This window comes from Hemicordylus capensis, chromosome 1 (assembly GCF_027244095.1).
Source record: "Hemicordylus capensis ecotype Gifberg chromosome 1, rHemCap1.1.pri, whole genome shotgun sequence".
NCBI lineage: Eukaryota > Metazoa > Chordata > Lepidosauria > Squamata > Cordylidae > Hemicordylus > Hemicordylus capensis.
Window position 1 is genome coordinate 38,135,623 of NC_069657.1, and position 19,907 is coordinate 38,155,529.

At 43.3% G+C, this 19,907-nt stretch overlaps 1 protein-coding gene across 2 annotated transcripts in view; it reads left to right on the forward strand.

Annotated features, from left to right (window-relative positions):
• KCNK10 (potassium two pore domain channel subfamily K member 10) overlaps positions 1 to 19,907 on the forward strand; it is a 137,396-nt gene that overhangs the window by 110,370 nt on the left and 7,119 nt on the right. For both annotated transcript variants that reach the window (XM_053276640.1, XM_053276649.1), the window contains one exon: positions 16,737 to 16,923. In XM_053276640.1, coding sequence (XP_053132615.1) covers positions 16,737 to 16,923 — 187 coding nt within the window. The remainder of the gene's footprint in view (positions 1 to 16,736; positions 16,924 to 19,907) is intronic.

Below are 19,907 nucleotides of genomic sequence, written 5' to 3' on the forward strand. Positions count from 1 at the left end.
TCAAAATTATTGCCTCAACATAAAAAATGATAAAAGGATTATTAGGGGAAAGGTGAGACTAGAATTCTGGACCCTGACTTCTGGTTTTCTATTGGCAGGGACATTTTCATATGGAGGAGCCTTCAGACACAGAATCCACCATTCACATTCTGAAGTCATGTAGACCAGGAATAATTAAATTTCTTCATCTGCTATATGTCTGAATATAGTTTGGAATAGTCAGGAAGCCAAGGTGTTGGGAGACAAAGTTGAGGCACGAAATTGTTGCAAGTGTATATCACAGAAAATGATTCCTTTTAGGGCAGCCATTTTGTTTATGTGTATGTATGAACAATTTTATTTATTTACAATTAGGAGGGGGCCTAATTTCTGCATGGCATTTTCCAAGACTGTCTATGCTTGAGGAAACTGGTCCTTTGTGTTTATTATTTTATTTTATTATTTATTTATTTTACATATTTTAATACCGCCAAAAATTTATGTCTCTGGGCGGTTTACAAGAAGATAAAAACAACATTAAAACATTAGTTAAAAACAAAAACAAGAAATTTAAAACACAACAATTTAAAAATTTTAAAACTATATTCTAAAACAAAATTTAAAACAATCAAAACAGTATCAGTTAAACAGTATCTTTATCAGTTAAACAGATACTTTCAAACAGTATCAGTTTGAAATAGGGGTGTTCATGAACCATTTGAAGTTGAGCCAGTTTACATCAAACCGAGCTGGTTTGGCAGCTTGATCATGAACCAAACCGGGGCTGGTTCGGTCCACGTTTGAACCGGACCAAGCCTGGTTCGATGCGAACCAGTTCAACTGTGAAGAGCAGGGGGCAATGGGGGGAGCAGTGAGTAAGCCAACGCTGCCGCTCACCACCCCTCAGTACATCCCAGTCACCTTTGGAAATCTATTTAAACAGGCCGCCCACACAGAGAGGAAGTTCTGGCCTCTGTGGATGCACGGAGCCACACAAATGGCCTCTGTGCATGTTTAAATAGATTTCTGGAGTCAATTGAGGTGCACTGGGGTGGGGGCGGCGAGCAGTAAGAACATTAAATAACCTTTCTCACCACTTCCCTGCCACACTTCGGAGGATCCCCTCACCTCGTTATGTGTAAAGGGGAATCCTCACTGGATTCACCTTTACAAGTATTGCCTCCTGAACCGCTGTACTGGTACAACTGAATCATTTGAAAGTGATTCACCAGGTCAGGTGCTCTGCTGAACTATAGCAGACCCTAGTTAAAACAGAGATGCTCATGACAAGAACTTAATCTTGCCTGGTATGAAATTATTCTCCTCCTGGCAACCCAAAGTAAAGAGATCATGTTTGTGCAGAACTATGTGTGTGTGGAAATTGCTTTCACACTACCCATGGTTTATGATCATGCTTTCCTTTTGATACTTCCTTCCTTGTGGATCTGATGTGGATCTGATTCTTGGGAATGTTTCTTCAGTCCCCGCTTCATGTAGTGTCTTGATTCATTTATTTAGCCATTCATCCATCCATTAAAAACATAAGAATAGCCCTGCTGGTTCAGACCCAAGGCCTATCTAGCTTAGCATTCTGTTTCACACAGTAGCCCACCAGATGCCTCTGGGAAGCCCACAGGCAAGAGCTGAGGGCATGCCCTCTCTCATGTATGCATGCATTCATTCATTCTCTTTCAAACATGTGAGTGCATACCACCATCCGCCTCACTTCCATCAATGTAAAACGGCAGTCCATTTTCAGTAGATGTCCTATAACGTGTTCCATTCCTATGAAGTTGAACTGCATTTGGATCCAGGTCTTGTTATAATAGGAGTGTGTGTGTGTGTGTGTGTGTGTGTGTGTGTGTGTGCATGTGTGCGCGCGTGCGCACACACACACATGCTTGGAAAAGCCTATGGGACCTGCTCAATTTGGAACTTTTCTCAACCAATTTCTTCGATGTGCCATTCTGTTGCTCACTGCAGCAACATTACTGTTAGCCATCCTGTACCTTCTGTCTGACATCCTGGAACATATCTGAAAAGAGAGAAGGATAATTTCTTCCCCAGGAGTAGAACTAGAGTCCTGTTTCATCACCTGACCTGTGCATTCCCATGAGAACTAAATTTGGTTAAAAGTGCAGGTTGCTTCTCTAGAGTGCCACATTGTGCTTGCATTCCAAAGAATTCTTGCATTCAGTTTTTAGAGTGATTGAAAGAACAAGTTAAGTCTCTGGAGATAAAATGATTACCAGACATATTCTAATCCCATCCTGTTGACTGAGGGCATTTTCATACATGGTTTAAGTTATCATTGAGTCTCTGTCATACTATTTATGGGAATGTTAATCTGGAATAGAAAGTAGAAGAGAGGTATTTGCAATTCAGATGAGAATTGTCTCCAATGTAAAATTCACATTTATATTACAAAGCAACTGAGCCGTTTTAAGCCTCATGTGTTAAAATGAGCATTAAAGTGAGTTTTTGTTTGGACAGAAAACCTGACTGCAGGCCCAAGTCTAACCCAAGCCAATTGTGACATTATTGTGCTTTGGGTATAAATGGTCCACAAAGCAGCCATTCATTTGGTTGTGCTGTATAAACATGTTGATGCTCTCTTAATTGCCTTGGTTTTGTTTACCAAAATGATATATTTGAGTTTTAAAGGACAGGAAGAGATCAGAGATGGAGCAAGGTCTAGTTACTTTTCTATGTCCACAGTTCTGGTGGGTTTCCCTGATGGGATTTGGTTACATGAATGAGAGGTTCAAACTCTTTCAAGTACTTTTCCACACAGCACATAATTAATCTGTGTGCCACGGGATGGTTGGATGACTAACTTGGATGGCTTTAAAAGAGCTTAGACAGATTCATGGAGGACAGGTCTATCAGTGTCTGCTAGTCTTGATGGCTATCAGCAACATCTAGGCTCAGAGGCGGGATGCCTTTGAATACCATTTGTAGGGGAGCAACAGCAGGAGAGAGGGCATGCCTCCATGACTTGCCTGTGGTCTTCCCAAAGGCATCTGGTAGGCCTCTGTGGGAAAACAGGATGCTGGACTAGATAGGCCTTTGACCTTATCCAGACTGTTCTTATGAAGATGTCTGAGATGGAGAGCAAGTCAGCTCTCTTGCAATTTCAGTCATGCAAACACCAGAATCGTATGGTACAGAAAGCATGGAGCTGCTGCCCCAAATGGCAGCTCTGTGAACTGCCAGCCACTGCAACAGGAAGATCGAGGGGGCAGGGGAATTTGAACCTCATCAGTAACCATTGAGGGGTGGTGATGGAGGCAGGGGGATTCTGGACAGAAGTATTGTGGAGCAGGAGAAGGAAATCTGCATGCGTGAATCCCCTAGCACCATATTCAGCATAACTATTCACACGTATTGATCATGACGCAGAGGCAGCCAAGGAAGTGGCATGGAGGGTACTAATTGGTTGCCGCAGCGACTGTGTGACAACTGTACTGGCTCATCAGCAGCCACACACCTGCCTGGTTGGTGCTAATGCAGCCCCCCAGCCCTCCTGCTCTACCTTGTGGCACCCACAGGCCACCCTTCCTTCTCGGTCGCTGCTCATCAGCACTGGCTAGTATCTCAGTCTTGGATGTGGGATATCTAGATTCAAACTAGAGACTTGTATTTTGGGTGGTTTACAAATATGTTAAATAAATATGTTAAAATAAAATAAACAAATTTACAAAATGTGGGGATAGACATTCATTTTTATGAGAGCTGAAATAAGCTATTAACAGGAGCTGCTGTATAACAGAACCTATTGTCGGTTTTTTGAAACAGTATCAAAACTCACAGCTCCCTGTTTACCAGAGATGACAGTGGGATGGGGGTTCTCTCCATTTGTAGTGATTCCTCATTGAACTCTAGAGCCTTCAACTCTGTAGAAAAAAATCCAACTCTTATCTGCCTTCAGCCTTAATCTTCTTGGCTTACCTTGCAGGGCTGTTGTAAGGACTGCAAGAAGTGAAATCTTTGAACTCTTTAAAATGAGTTCAATACGATACAACAAATACAACACAATGAATATTTATATGCTGCTTTTCAACAAAAAGTTCCCAAAGTGGTTTACATAGATATAAATAAAATGGCTCCCTGTCCCCAAAGGGCTCACAATCTAAAAAAGAAACATAAGCTAGACACCAGCAACAGCCACTGGAGGTGTGCTATGCTGAGGATGGACAGGACCAGATATATAAATACCAGGTATTGTCTTTTCCCTCAGGTGTTAAAACGAAGTGACAGAAATATACTTCACAGGGTGAGCAGCAGGACCAGAAGGAAGGCAGCAAATCTGAGAGCCTTGACCTTATGTTTACAGTTACCTGTCTGTAGCTAATGGCCATTCAGGGATGTAGTGGAATGTGGCTAATCAGCCACAATCCAATTGACTATACATCTGTTACCCAAAGGTTAACTCACATTTTTGGCAGTGTGGACTTGTGTTCAGCTTCAGTGGCCTGTGCTTGTCTTTCTAGAAGTATCAGAGTTAGCTCTGTTGGCATGAAGATATTGCAGATTGGTATGATTCTGGCCCTTAATGGTCTATTAGCACAGCTTGACAAAGAGATAGGGAACTGCTGCTTCCAAAGAGTAAGGTTCCTTTTAAATGAGCTGTGGAGATTTACCTGTATGACCCGCTGTTAACTGCAGTGTTAATCACACCACTTTAAATCCCAGTGCACTCACTGCAAATGTCCTAGGAGTCCAAAGCAATTATTCCTGCCACAAAAGCAGGCAACAAACAAGTGCAGAGAGTACAATGGAGAGTTTATTGCCCTGGTTGTGTCATCTAGGCTCCTCTGGGTGAAAAATTAAATGTTGAAATGGATGCTACTCCTCAGAAGTAAAGACCCACTCAAATTTGCAAACTAGAAGTCATTGATATCTGAATAGCTTCCTGAGCTGCGTCCATAATCAATATCCCTGCTTTACCTCACAACAGCCCTGCCAATTAATTAATTTCTGTATGTAAACCGTTTTGGGAACTTTGGTTGAAAAGCGGTATATAAATACTCGTCGTATTCATATTTGTACTGGTCACATTTTGCATCGGTCACTGCGGAGAGGAGAAATGTGAAACAATATCGTGCCAAAATAGGACACCTATCAATCTGGTGTGTGTTTGTTTTTTAAAAATCCCTAACATGGTTATATCTGAAATAAAAGAAGCAAATGAGAGGGGATGCCTCAAAGGGCTTTCTCAGCTATCCGCTAATATCAGCTCCTCACTTATCTCCAGTAACAGCCCGGCTGCCCAGAAGGTTAAGCAGCCTGGACATCTATCCATGAGGGAGTCAGAGCTAGCACTGTCCCTGACTCTGGAGTCAGAGGGTGTGGCTTCTGTCAAGGGCATGGTCAGCGTCGCCTCGGCTAGCGCATCCACTCGAACCAACACTGGTCAGCAGGGGCGTATCTATAGGGGGGTCAGGGGGGGCACGTGCCCCGGGCGCCACTTGAAGGGGGGGGCGCAATTTCTTAAAATTAAATAATTTTTAAAAATGGCCACCAAAAACAAAATGGCCACTGTGCATGCTCAAATGGCCTCTGTGAGGCCCTAGGGCATGCCACGCCTCGCAGAGGCCATTTGAGCATGCACAGTGGCCATTTTGTTTTCAGTGGCCATTTTTTAAAAAAAAATATTTTTAAAAATGACCACTGCACATGCTCAAATGGTGCCTGTGAGGCCCTAGAGGCCAGTGGGAGGAGGGGGAAACTTTGCAGACCCCCCACAGACTTTAAGATGTCCCCCGAAGGGGCTGCAGGTAATTTTTTTTAAAATTAATATAATATGTCACTGTACACATATTCAGATTGGCACTATGTACAGAGAATAAGGGCTTGTGAATACTGAGCTGAAGTTTATGAGCTAAGATTGTATCCATTTGCTCTTACTTTGCTTCTTGTGATAAGTGAGTTAAATGTGATGTCTTAATAATATGGCTGTTAATGGTGAGTTTGTCTTTGAATCAGTGTGAAATCCTTAGTATTAAGGCCCACTGGGAGTTTCTTGCTCTTTCTCTCATTTTTACTGTCTTTCTGAAATACTAGAATATATTCCAAGCAGTGACACAGTTTACTCTGCATATCATTTAATTATTTCCAGAGTATCTGGGAAAAGTCAAATTCTCCATTTATTTTTAAAACTTATGTAATCGTGATGCTACAATGCATAGCAGAGAATTAGGCAGGCACTTCTTTTAGTTTTTCCAAGTACAACTCCGCATAATATTTGGGGATTTCATGAGCCCCAGCATACTGAAATTTGTCGTTTTCCAGCATTTTAACCTGAGCTATCCAAACAAATTAATGATAGCCCCACAATTTGGATAGTTTTAAAAAATAAATCTGAAGTGGTAGATAGGAGCTTGACCACATAGCACTTAGCACTTAGCAATAGCACTTACATTTATATACCGCTTTATAGCCGGAGCTCTCTAAGCGGTTTACAATGATTTTAGCATATTGCCCCCAACATTCTGGGTACTCATTTTACCGACCTCGGAAGGATGGAAGGCTGAGTCAACCTTGAGCCCCTGGTCAGGATCGAACTTGTAACCTTCTGGTTACAGGGCGTTAGTTTTACCACTGCTCCACCAGGGGCTCATGTATGATATTGGTAATTTTTGTAATTTTTTAAATTTTTAAAAAATGTATGATGTATGATGTATGATGTATGATATTGGTACATACATGATATTGGTAATTTTTGTACTTTTTTAAATTTTTTAAAACTGAAACATGTGTGTCAGTCAGATGTATGTTGGGGGGGGTGGCGGGGGGGTGCGGTGGGGGGGGGCGCAATTTCAGTGCTTGCCCTGGGTGCCGTTTTCCCTAGTTACGCCACTGCTGGTCAGGAGCTCCATCTGGGTCCAGGCCTGCTCAGCTTAGGCCCCACAGCTGTTTTTGGACTTCATCTCCCATAATCCCCAGCCACAGTGGACAGTAGCCAGGGATTGTGGGAGTTGTAGGCCAACATCTGCAGGAGGGCCAAAGTTGAGCATCCCTGGACTATAGACGGACCCCTTCCGTGTGTGCAGCTCTCCTTTGTTCCCAGAAGGAGTTTCTGACAAAGGAGAATTGCCCCACTATAATTAGGATCTAACCCAGAGTACCATGGCACTTTGAAGATGAACAAATAAATTATGCACTTAGTGATTGATTGATTGATTGATTAAATGTATTCTTATTGCTTGTCAATAAGGAAGTGTATCTACAATTTCCAGAATCTTAAGACTTGATCTTGCTCCCTGCTTAAGCTGTTAAAGTGGCAACTTGGGATGGGAATCTTCTGTGCTGTGACACTGAAGCCATTTATTTATATTTATATTTATCTATCTATCTACCTATCTATCTATCTATTTATTTATTCGATTTCTATACCGCCCTTCCAAATATGGCTCAGGGCGGTTTACACAGAGAAATAACAAATAAATAAGTTGGATTCCTGTCCCCAAGACAGACACCAGCAACAGTCACTGTAGGTACTTTCCTGGGGGGGGGGATAGGGCCTGTTACTCTCCCCCTGCTAAATAAAGAGAATCACCACGTTAAAAGGTGCCTCTTTGCCAAGTTAGCAAGGATTATTGAGCTTCATTCCTGATTAAGTTTACCTCTCCCCTTGCTTACTGGCTTTTAGATGCCAGGCTGTGGTGGCCCTCTTTTGGAGGGTTTTTGAGTTACCCTGATTACTTTTGTTCCGTTTTCTTTGCGAGTGTAATTGCTTGCATCTCTAGAAGTCTCCATTTCTGCCCAGATGAACTCTAAAAGGAAATGGTTCCTCCTTAAGTAAAATTAGAGAAAGGATTAGAGACCCTCTCCTCTGAATTTTCTTCATGAATCAAGTGCTTGTGGAACAGTATAGTTACCCACACAGAATTTAATGAAAATAAGGCACACGCATGAAAGAGAGTGTTGGTGAGAAAGTTGAGAATTACATCGGTCCTGCTGTGAAAGAGCTGTAATCTTATTAACGTTTCCCAGCACTTCTCCCTTGCATCCCTCCACCCCTAGCACAATACCTCCAGTGACTGTTGCTGGTGTGTTTCTTTTTAGATTGTGTTTCTTTTTAGATTGTGAGCCCTTTGGGGACAGGGATCCATCTTATCTTATTTATTTATTATTTCTCTGTGTAAACCGCCCTGAACCATTTTTGGAAGGGCAGTATAGAAATTGAGTTCATCATCATCATCATCATCATCACCATCACCATCACCATCACCATCACCATCACCATCACCATCACCATCACCATCATCCACTGACAGTGGCTTCTCCGAGATTCCTGCCTGCAACCTTGGACAAGCCACTATCAGTCTGTGAAGACAATACTGAGCTAAATAGACCAATGGTCTGACTCAGTATATGACAGCTTCCTATGTTCCTGTCATCATCATCATCATCATCATCATCATCATCATCATCATCATCATCCCTTTGGAGAGGGGCCAAAGCTCAGTGGTAGCGGACGTGCTTGGCATGCAGAAGGCCCCCGGTTCAATCCCTGACAACCTCACTGAAAAGGATCTGGTTGGAAATGCAGTTCTATCATTGCTCCCCAATTTGCTACAGATCCCCCACAATCACCTGGCAGCTTCTGCCCATATGTTTTCATGTCACTGACCCATCTTCTGGGTGCAAGTGGCGCTTACCTTGTGGAACACATACCATCAGCTGGTGTTGCTGCGTTATACTAGGTGGTTTTCTCTTTTCAGACTACTCTGACCTTTTTGTTGGCCTAACCTTCCAGGAAAGCCATTACAACCTCTTAGTAAAATTTGCAAAGCGCAAATAATTATGATTGGATTAAGGGCCAAATTCAGAATCCTAGAACATGCTGGACCCCCCCCAGGTAGAGATTCCTACCATTAATATGATCCTGCTTCCTTAATGTCATCAGCAATTACTACAATCTCTTTATCACTATATTTTACTAAAATATCAGTCTGCCTTGTGGTTTTTGCAGTCTTCTCTAGCTTTCATTGCAAATCAGGATGAAAATCACAACATTTTCAAGTCCATTCCAAGTGTTACTGGTGTGAACTTTTGATACAAGTGCGGCTGGAAGTGAAATGCCTCCATGTGAGACATGGTAATAAAAATCAAATCCTTTTAGTTTGGTCACATTACAAAAGCATCAGTTAATCGAAGTACCACTACCACTGCCAATATTTATATAACGCTTTTCAACAAATGTTTGCAAAGTGGTTTACATGGAAAAATAAATAAATAATAAAGATGATTCCTTGTCCCAAAAGGCTCATAATCTAAAAAGAAACACAAGGTACACACCAACAACAGCCACTGAAGGGATGCTGTGCTGGGTTTGGAGAGGGCCAGTTGCTCTCCCCCTGCTAAATATAAGAGCATCACCATACTGAATGGTGCCTCTTTCAAAGTAGATTAAAAAATAAATAAATGACTGATAACACCAATGGACAAAAGAGGCTGACATATTCTTTTCTTGTATACACCAGAGCTGTTCTGGATTCTTCTTTGATCAGATTTATACTTCTGACTCCAGCTTATGTCCAGGTCAAAACACTGGAATGTGCACACAATTGCGCAAGAGCGCCTTTGCACTAGAATTGTGCAGATGCAGTTTTGTGGTGGATGGTCATTATTTCCAAAGGCTGTCCGTGCAACTGTATTTGTGCAATTCCAGCTTCTTGCACAAGAGTCCTCTTGCCCAACTGCGTGCACATTCTGTTAAAAGGCAGATGGAACATTGTACAGTATGCCAGACACTCTTGAAAGTTAAATTGCCAAAGGTATACAAAAAAGAGAGCAGAGCAGAACAGCAGCAGGCAGGAAAGGAGTTAAACAGTGGTACATCACACTATTTCTCAGCTGTAAATTGTAGCCTGACAGCTGGAAGTGCTTTTCCATAAATGAAGGGGAAATCAGGATTTAAAAATACATATTTGTGTGTAATGTCTGGTTTTGGCTCTGGATGATTTTTGCCTGATGTCAAAAATAGGAGTCATAAAACACAGAGAGTATTTCAAGTATAGTTTGTCTACAGCCTTCCCCTGACCATAGAACTGCAGGAGATTGCCTATCATTAGCATGTATGCGAGTGTAAAATAATTGAGAATGTTGAAACGGTTAATCTATGACTCACTTGAGGTAGGCTGTGCCAGAAACTGAAATGAAAAGTTGTGGTCCATTACCCCAGAAGATCTGTGCATCACATACTGCGCCAAAGTCTCTGGGGGAAAAACAAAAGGGGCTGAGAGGTTACTTCTGAAAAGAATGCCATCCATCATTTTTTGGATTTATAGCAACTGCAGTCCATAGCATTTTGAAAGCACAATCCATTTTATGCTGTAACGTGTGCTTTATGTTTTAACACTTATGCTGCATTATGAGTTTTAGATGAGCAAAACAATAGTTGCACGCAGCCAGGAGCTAAATCCAGCCTGAGCAGCTGTATGTACCTGCCGAAAATGAGCTCCTGCACAAGTTTGGACTACCTTTTGCACATTCTAGGTTTTTATCTGGTTATGGTCAGAGCAATGACACCTCTAAAATGTGGATCTGATTCTTGGGAATGTTCAGGAATCCTGCTTTGGGATTTCATTTTTTTGTTTGAATGCCTGAGCTAATACAGAGACAAGCGTCCTCCATGTTCTTGGGAGATACTGTGGTTCTTTTTTTAGAACGCTTGTTTCCTGCTTTTCAGCAAAGACTCGAAGCAACTCTCAAGGTTCCTCCAGATACTGAGTGGTTTGCCTCTTCCCCTCTCTTGTGGGCTTCCCAAGTGCACCTGGTTGGCTGCTGAATGAGGCAGGATGCTGGTCTGGATGGGTTTTGGCCTGATCCAGCAGGGTGTTTCTGATGTTCTGAATTTGGGGGCCAGCCCAACTCCCTCACAGCTGGATAATACAACAACGACAACAATACCAACAACAAATATGTATATACTTTGGAAACAAATGTTCCCACAGTGATTTACATAGAGAAATAATAAATAAAATGGATCCCTGTCCCCAAAGGGCTCACAGTCTAAAAAGAAATGTAAGACAGACACCAGCAATAGTCATTGGAGGCACTGTGCTGGGGTCCTGTTGCTCTCCCCCCGCTAAATAAAAAGAACCACCACTTTAAAAAGTTGCCTCTTTGCCCAGTTAGCAAGGGTTGGTTAATAGTAAATAATAATAAATACTTTAATAATAAAGTTGGCGTTTCATAGCTGTATGGGCTTCACCAGGGTGAAGCTATGAGCATAGCAAGCTGCCTTATCTGTAATCAGAGCTTTGATCTATCTAGCTGAACATTGTCCACTATGACTGGTTGAGGTCTTCCCCATCACCTGCTACCTGATCCTTTAACTTGAGTTGCCTAGTACTGAGCCTTCTGCATGAGAAACTAAGAAACTATCACTAAGCCATGGGCCTTCCCAAAACTCAAACACTTGGATTCCAGAATGCCCACAAGATAACAATGCAACAAATAAAGATAGCCTTCATGTAGGCTAAATGACAAAACATTTTAACAATAATGCTTGAAAGGGTCACCAGGGAGCAGATAAATGCAGTTAATTAATTAGTTAATCAATAGACTGCCCTTCAGTATCTAAACCTGCATATTCATTTGGGAAGCCCATCGCATAGAAAGAGTTGCAGCATTATCTGGGCACACTGAGGTTGCTGGATGCAGCCACACACAATTGCTGCACTCATGACATCAGCCTCTCCCTCCCTCGCTCCCTCCTTAATGTACCTCCTTCATTCATTCTGCTCCTGTAACTGTAAAATAGAGTTTTCTTGCCACAAGACACTTCTCTTTCACTGCCGGGCATTTTCCAAACCTTCTAACACCGTCAGTTTTAAATTAGTCTCTCCTCCTCTGTTTTTCTGGAGCAAGGGAGTGGAACCCTGAACAGATGCGTGGACACCACAAGATGTGGTGACAGCCACCGGCCTGGATGGCTTTAAGAAGGGCTTAGATAAATTCATGGAGGACAAGTCTATCAAGGGCTACTAGTCTGAGGGCCGCCTCCAGCCTATGATGTCTCTATGTCTCTAAATACCCGTTGCAGAGGAGCAACAGCAGGAAAGAGGGCACACCCTCACCTCTAGCCCGTGGGCTTTCCAGAGGCATCTGGAGGGCCACTGTGTTAAGACTAGATACACCTTGGCCTGATCCAGCAGGGCTGTTCTTATGTTCTTGTATACATCAGCATCCATTATACACAAGACCTCTGCACAATAGGGATGTGCACAAGCTGTTTGTGCACTCCCTAGCGTGGTGGGTTACATTTACGATGCAGGTAAGGAGCTCCTTACCTGCTCACCCCTGCCCCGTTGCTTTCCCCCCATCGGTGCTTGTTTTAGAAGTAGCTGAGTGGGGCTGCAGCACTGCTTCCTACAGCCCCATGCGGTGTCAGCACGCACATGGCCGGGCCCGACACTGCATGGGGCTACAGGAAGCAGCACTACAGTTCTGCACGGCTGGTTCTAAAACAAGCACCGGTGAGTGAAAAGTGGCTGGGGCAGGGGTGAGCAGGTAAGGAGCTCCTTACCTGCATCTTAAAGGTACCCCGCCCCACAAGGGAGTGCACAAACAGCTTGTACACATCCCTATTTTTCAGGGGTCTCATGTATAATGGATGCTGATGTATACAAGAACATAAGAACAGCTCTGAAGGATCAGACCAAGGCATATCTAGTCTTAACATAGTGGCCCTCCAGGAGCTCTTCACCTGCATCTTAAAAGTATCCCTCCCTGCCGATTGAGCTTGCTCGAATGCCAGCGTTCGAGCCTCTTTGGTGCTTGAAAAGGGAAGCGCTGAACAGGCTCGTGCTCATCCCTACTGAACAACACATTGAAATCAACAGAGGTTTATTTAATTCATTGTTTTTATTTTATTTTTACATTTATATCCCACTTTCCCTCCAAGAATCCCAGAGCCGTGGACATGGTTATGTTTACCCTCCCAACAGCCCTGTGAGGCAGGTTAGGGTGAGAGTGAAGTGACTGGCCCAGAGTTACCCAGTGAGTTTGATGTCTGAATAGGGATTTGAGCTCGGTCTCCCCAGTCCTAGTCCAAACTCTAGCCTTGTCTAGTCACTTGTTCCCAAAGTTGTTATAGCACATTATACCATTAGCAGAAAGTGAAAGCTCAGCATATTCTTTATAACCACTGTCGTTCACCATATTTATTTTTCTGCCTTGGGTTTGATGGACTCCGCTATTATATTTCTGCTTTTCATTCACTGTTATTTCTGCAAAAAGAGAAATGGAGCAGACAAATGACCAGGAAAATTACAGGGGTAAAAATGGGCTAGAGTGCTGGAAGCAAAACTGTACTGCTGAAACCAGTGGGATTGTTTTTTGCATGTTGCTCCCTGGCTATTGACTGTAACATTTCACATTCAAATGACCTTTTCAGAACTGAGGAAATGCAGTTTCAGCGTCTTCAGTCAAGAGCAATCGGGGATGTTCATTGGCTGGCTTGACTGGTAACTGCCCATTGCACAGCTGGCATTTCCATAGGTGCAAATGTTGTAAAGAGAGTTTTTCTAAAACCTTATTTTCTTTCTAGGTGATCTAATCTGAAATGAGATCACAGCTCTGCATAAAAGCACATTCATAGTTTGGAAAGCTAATCTGAAAGCATGTAGGACACAGGCTTGTTTCTCAGTGAGCTGATTTTTTTTTTTTTAATTCATTTATATCCTGCCTTTCTTCTATGGAACTCAAAGTGATGAATGCAGAATGCCCGGGCACTCTCCCATCCAAGTACTAATCAGACCCAGAACGCAAAACGAAGTATGAAGTTAAACTTCATATCACTAGCAATCGTGCATTTATTTTTTTAAACTGTAAATAGCATAGGGGGACCCGATCAGGAGTGTAGGGGGTGGGGTTCACAGATTTGCACCATGCAAATCTCGAATTTAATGGTTCCCTGATAGAGTTCCTGCTGTGTGAACCAGCCCTTCGTTTCTGTGGCTGACATAACACACAGTCTCAGTGGGGATGGGAGTATATTGCAGTGTCACTGTTGTGGACATGGAAGTAGTAGCACCACTGGGGAGGATGCTGGTGCATTGTGACTGGTGGGCCACTGGGCATTGTGGCAAATGGGAGAACCTAAGAACAGCCCTGCTGGATCAGGCCCAAGGCCCATCTAGTCCAGCATCCTGTTTCACACAGTGGCCCACCAGATGCCGTGAAGCTGTAGTCATGCTGGTAGCACAACCGGCATCCTCCCCAGTAGCACCATTGCTTCTGTGTCCACAGCAGCAGTGTGACAATACCCCACCACCCCATAATATCAGCCAGTAAAGTTGCTGCATCATTGTGCCTTTGGACCATAAAAAACCACAAGTAAACTTTAATCTGGGCTATACCACTTCAGGCTGGGGGTAGGATTGATATGATTCAATATTCCTCCATGCCCACTCTCCCCAAAATCCCTTCCACATTGAAAACTAGGTGCCTAACAGAAGCCCTCTCACACTCTACCTGACATGGTAGATTCTATGTGCAAAAATATCTATATTCTCCATAGAGAACATTCATTTCATTGTGGAGAGTTTTCTCCTGTAGTTTGAAGTGGTACACATCATAACAGGTTTATCACTTCAGTGAGAACCAGGCCAATGTGAGGCACTTTTAAGTTCCATTGTTTCCAAATGGGAGCATTAATCACGTCTTGATCTCTCCTATTAAAATCAATTTGGCTTGGGCTCAAGTTGCATGCAATTTTGGAAATGTCATATTTGCCTTAAAAACAAAAACATTGCAGCCCCTACTCTTATCTACTGATTCAGATCGAGATTGTGTGACACCCCCACTTTTTGGCCCAGTGAAGATGCTGCTGTTGATGCCAATAGCTGTTTTCCTTCCAAGCAAATGTTGACTGACATACAGAGTGAGGGTGTACTGAGGTAGCGAGAGAGCTGTCCAACAGAACTTCCCAACTAACTGCACTGGTACAGCAGGGAGCAGCAATGTTGATTTTTATTATTCATTTTTTCAGCATATTTACATACCGCCTAAAAAAGACAAGTCTCTGGGCAGTCCACAACAACACAAAAAAACAATAAATAAGAAGGTTAAAAAATTACAACAATTTGAAATTTAAAACAATGTTGAAAGCCATCAAACTATTAAAACTACGATGCCCTCCCCTTCTCCAGGAAACTTTCTATGCCACCTGAAAATATGTTCCTGAGGGTTGGGCAGCCTTTGGGGACACATTTTTGGGTGGCACAGAGGACTTTCAAGGGAAAGGATGGGCATTGATCCCTGCTGCATCAGTACAGTTAGTTGGGGAGTTCTTTTGGGCTTTGTGGCTGCATTTGTGCAGCCTTGCTCTGTCAGCAGTTAGTTGTGGGTGAGAGAGGATGGGTTTTTTTAGAGGTGAGCACAAACAGCTCCGGTAGGAGGCGTGGGGTGGGGAGTAGAGCGGTTCCCTTAAAAATCAGGTAAGCAGGTCCTTATCTGCTCCGCTGTTCCCCTGCCACTTTTTTGGGTGAGGTACTCACTCTACCAAAGGCCGTGCATGGCTGTGGTGCTGTTCCCTGCAGTCTGCATGTGGCGCCAATGCTGTGGGGTGGTAGCAGAGCAGGTAAGGACTTGCTTACCTGGTTTTTAAGGGAAACTCAATGGCTCCCTGCCCCATTGAACCGTTTCGGCTGCAGGTGCCCGAGCTGGTTCGGCGCTTCCCAGAGGAGGCACTGAACCGGTTCATGCACATCCCTAGTTTTCTTCAGGCTGTGGTGCTGGGAGAAAGTGTTAATTCCTATGTGGTAATACAGAACAAGCCTGCCACATTGCTTTTTTCTTTTTTCAAATGGCAGAAACTGAATGATGCTTTTAACATCACCTGTTGTTTTGACCATTCAGAGTTTTTACTTTTGGTTGCGTCCTTTAATGTCAAATGTAGCTACCGCTTCCTCCTTCCTCTCTAATACTATTACTACTACTACTATTTATATACTCCTTTTGAACAAAAGTTCTCAAAGCAATTTTCATAAGAAAATATATATAATAAATAAGATGGTTCCTGTCCCAAAAGGGCTCACAATCTAAAACAATTAACAAGTGAACAAAATCAAGGAATAAGGAAACCAAAAAAGCTTTCAGAAAAGGAAACTAAAGGTAGACGTCAGCAACAGTCACTGGATGGATAGGGACAGTTGCTCTCCCTGTGCTATTTGTAAAGGTGCCTCTTTGCTCACTTAGCAGTGGTACAATAATCTATAGCCTATTGTAGTTTATAACAAGAAAACTAGTTCAGAAATTATTCCTTTTGAATTTATTTTGAAAAGTTACTTCCTAGCTAAGAAAGGCCGAAAAGAGGCTCACAAGGTATTCTTATGTATTTTTCCTGAAGCGAAAAAAATACAAATATAAACCTTACAAAACAGCAGCAACAAGAGGCATAACAAGTTAAACTGGCTGCCAGATGCCAGGATTCACTCTTCTCACAGAATATTCTGTGAGTGTTGTCAGGTTCATAAAGAACAAACAGGAAGTTGGGTAGGGCAGCCAAGGAAATACACGGGCGGGGGGGGGGCGGGGCGCTGAAACTTTTATTTCTCCATCTAAAGTACATCTGCACCCCCATCTAGAGACTCAGAACTGCGTTACACTTCTCCATTTACATTAAATGTTGATTGTGTATTTGATTTTCTCAGGCAACGGTTCATTTTATGTTGGTTTCAGGAAACAATGTCTGAACAATCACAAATAACGTGGATTGCCCTATCATTTTTCTTTTGCAGAAGAAACAAGTGAGCCAGACAAAGATCCGGGTGATCTCCACCATTCTCTTCATCCTGGCTGGTTGTATTCTTTTCGTCACCATTCCAGCAGTCAGTTTCATATATATTGAAGAATGGTCAGTTCTGGATTCCTTTTACTTTGTGGTCATCACCCTGACCACAGTTGGCTTTGGCGATTTTGTGGCAGGTGAGGATCGCTAATTGCTACCAGATTCCTGGTGGTACAATTTTGGAAAGGGTCGGGGAGGAAGGAGAATTACTCTTCCCTACACTGTTATTTATATTTTTAAATAAAGGTACTTTGCATATGGTAAATTTGTTCTCATTGCAAAAGATAATGCCATGATCTAACTAGTGGACAATACATGCTTGAAATATCCATGCGAATATCCTTAGCTGATGGAGAAATGATGTTTCAAAACCATGCTATATACACGTCTCTTCCCTGATCCTAACTGTGGAAGATGCTTACACAGAGCCCTTTCAAAAAAGCTAAAAATACATTGGCTAGTCAGGAAGAGTAGAAGGAGGAGGGGACTGGATTCATTGCTGCATGCTCCCCATTTCCTTCCAAACCATCAATCAGTAGGATTTTAGCATGGATAAAGCTTCTGCATGCACAGCCCCGGCTGCTTCACAAGCCTTCTGTTGGATTGGAGCCTGGAAGGAGAAAGGAGTAGTCTATTTTCACTGATTGACTGATTGGTCAATTTATTTATTTCAACATTTACACCTTGCCTTCCTTCTCATACTCAATGGGGTCTTAAAGCTCTCTCACACACGCACCCCCCCACCAAAACATTAAAATAATCACAATAAAATAAAGTAGAACAAACAGCAGTAAAAACAGCACCATAAAACCAGTAAACAATGAACCTCTTCTCACGATTGGTGAGAAGAGCTTCTGATGGGCTTGCGGGGAGAGCTTGGCCTGCTCTCCCCGCAGACGAGCAGCCGCTCGTAGCTGGGCAACCGGATTGGCCGCCCACACGGCTGCTGGCTCTGTTACGGAGCCGATGGGGGCTGCAGGAATCGGGGGCCGCGCAGGCCCCAGAAGTTCCAGGATGTACTGTGTAAGCATTGCAGTGAGCTTGCAGCCTCCCGGTTGGGGGTCTGCTTGTGTGTCGCCATGCACCGAGGTGACACACGAGCAAAAAAATGAAGTTAATGGAGCGATCATTCCGTTAACCTCATTTAAGAGGAAGGGGAATTAGGCTGGCCTTGGGAGCACCAGGCTCACCTGCGATCCTGGTGGTTCCCACGATCTCTGGAAAGTGGGCTAAGCTCCCTTAGCCTGCTTTCTAGGGATAATGGGAATAGCCTCAAATGTTGAAATCACAAACTTCAACTAAAATGTCCACTAGGATAAAACACATTTTTGTATATTATTTGTTTTTTGTTTCATCACTGCAGGGGGGTGGGGAAGATAGCAGGGGAGGGGGCTAGTTGGTATGGAGAGGAAAGGGAGTTTTGCAAAATATAGACATCCCTGTGTAAGGAATAAATAGTGAATAGCCAGCATTTCAACAAACAAATCAGTTTACTAGTGCTGCTTGTTATCTCCAACTGGGAAGCAACAGCATCTAGATGGTGCATATAAGTGAATGCAATTTTTCTATTTTATGCACAATATCTTCTAATACTAGCACCCTTCCAAATGATGATAAAAATGTTTTAGGTAAAAACTTCTCTTCAGCAGTGTGGACAAGATCACGAGTACCAAAATTCAAAAAGTCACTCCAAAATACTTGCAAAAAATATGTTTAACACCATGTGGAAAAGAGGTTTTTTGGGTGCCAGCTTGCAGAATTTTACTCTCTGTCCTTAATAGAATTCTTGGCACTGGATCCATCCCATTATAGAAACCTGTCACTGGATAAGAAAGACTAATGAGGTATGTGCAGTGTGGATGTGTTGTACTTGCTGGGATGAGAATACTACAATACTGAGTCATTGACTTCCTGTCAATTACCAATAAGCAAATGTTCAGGTGGAGGATGGAAGGTCAAAAAAGAGGAGGAAATGACATCCCCCCACCATGGCTTTGAGAAGATGCTTTGAAGTTGTGTTTAAATACTTCTTGTGACTGCTTTGTTTTCTGTGGAACCTCTTGAACACTTAAGTATTTTGTACCACTTGCTGGAGGGCAACACCAAGGGAAGGTAATTGTCTCCATGTCCTTCTTGTAGTCTGAGGAACATAGGAAGCTGCCTTATACTGAGTCAGACTATTTCTCCATCTAGATCAGTATTGTCTGGCAGCAGCTCACCAAGGAAACAGCTCACCAAGGCAGCAGCTCACCAAGGAAGCAGCTCACCAAGGTTCAGACAGGAGTCTTTCCCAGCCCTACCTGGAGATGCCAGGGATTGAACTGCAACTACCCCTGGTGGCCCCTGGTGGCGCAGTGAAGAGCCCCTGGTGGCGCAGTGGTCAAACTGCCGCCCTGTAACCAGAAGGTTACAAGTTCGATCCTGACCAGGGGCTCAAGGTTGACTCAGCCTTCCATCCTTCCGAGGTCGGTAAAATGAGTACCCAGAATGTTGGGGGCAATATGCTAAATCATTGTAAACCGCTTAGAGAGCTACGGCTATAAAGCGGTATATAAATGTAAGTGCTATTGCTATTGCTATTGCTATTGCTACCACTTACCTACAGCCCCAGGCCCATGTCTTCTTGGAGGCATCTGGCTGGCCACTGTTAAAAACAGGGTAACAAGTGTAGCTATAATTGAGCAGATGGGTTCAAAGAACCCACCCCCCTCAGCTCCTGATGGGCCCCCAACATCACTCCTCCCTATTTTCTTCATTATCTCCCTCACTCCGAAGGGCCGCTGAGAGGAGGGGCCAACACAGGCCCCTCTCATCTAGTTACTCCCCTGCTGGGTAAAGTCTTTGTCCTGATTCAGGTAGGGATATGCAAGCTGGCTCCAAATTGAGCTGGCTTGCACTTGAACCAGCCCAGTTTGAGGACTTGCCCTCAAGCTGGACCAGGCCCAGTTTGGCTTGAGATTGAGGGCACCTTCATTCAGGGTGCCAAAACCGAACTTGCCAGTTTCAGTTCAAATCCAGTTTGGATTTGAACCGAACTTGGCAAACCAGTTTTGTGCACATCCCTTGATTCAGGAAGGTCTTCTTTTGCTCCTAGCATCTTCAGGTACCATGAAATTCACCA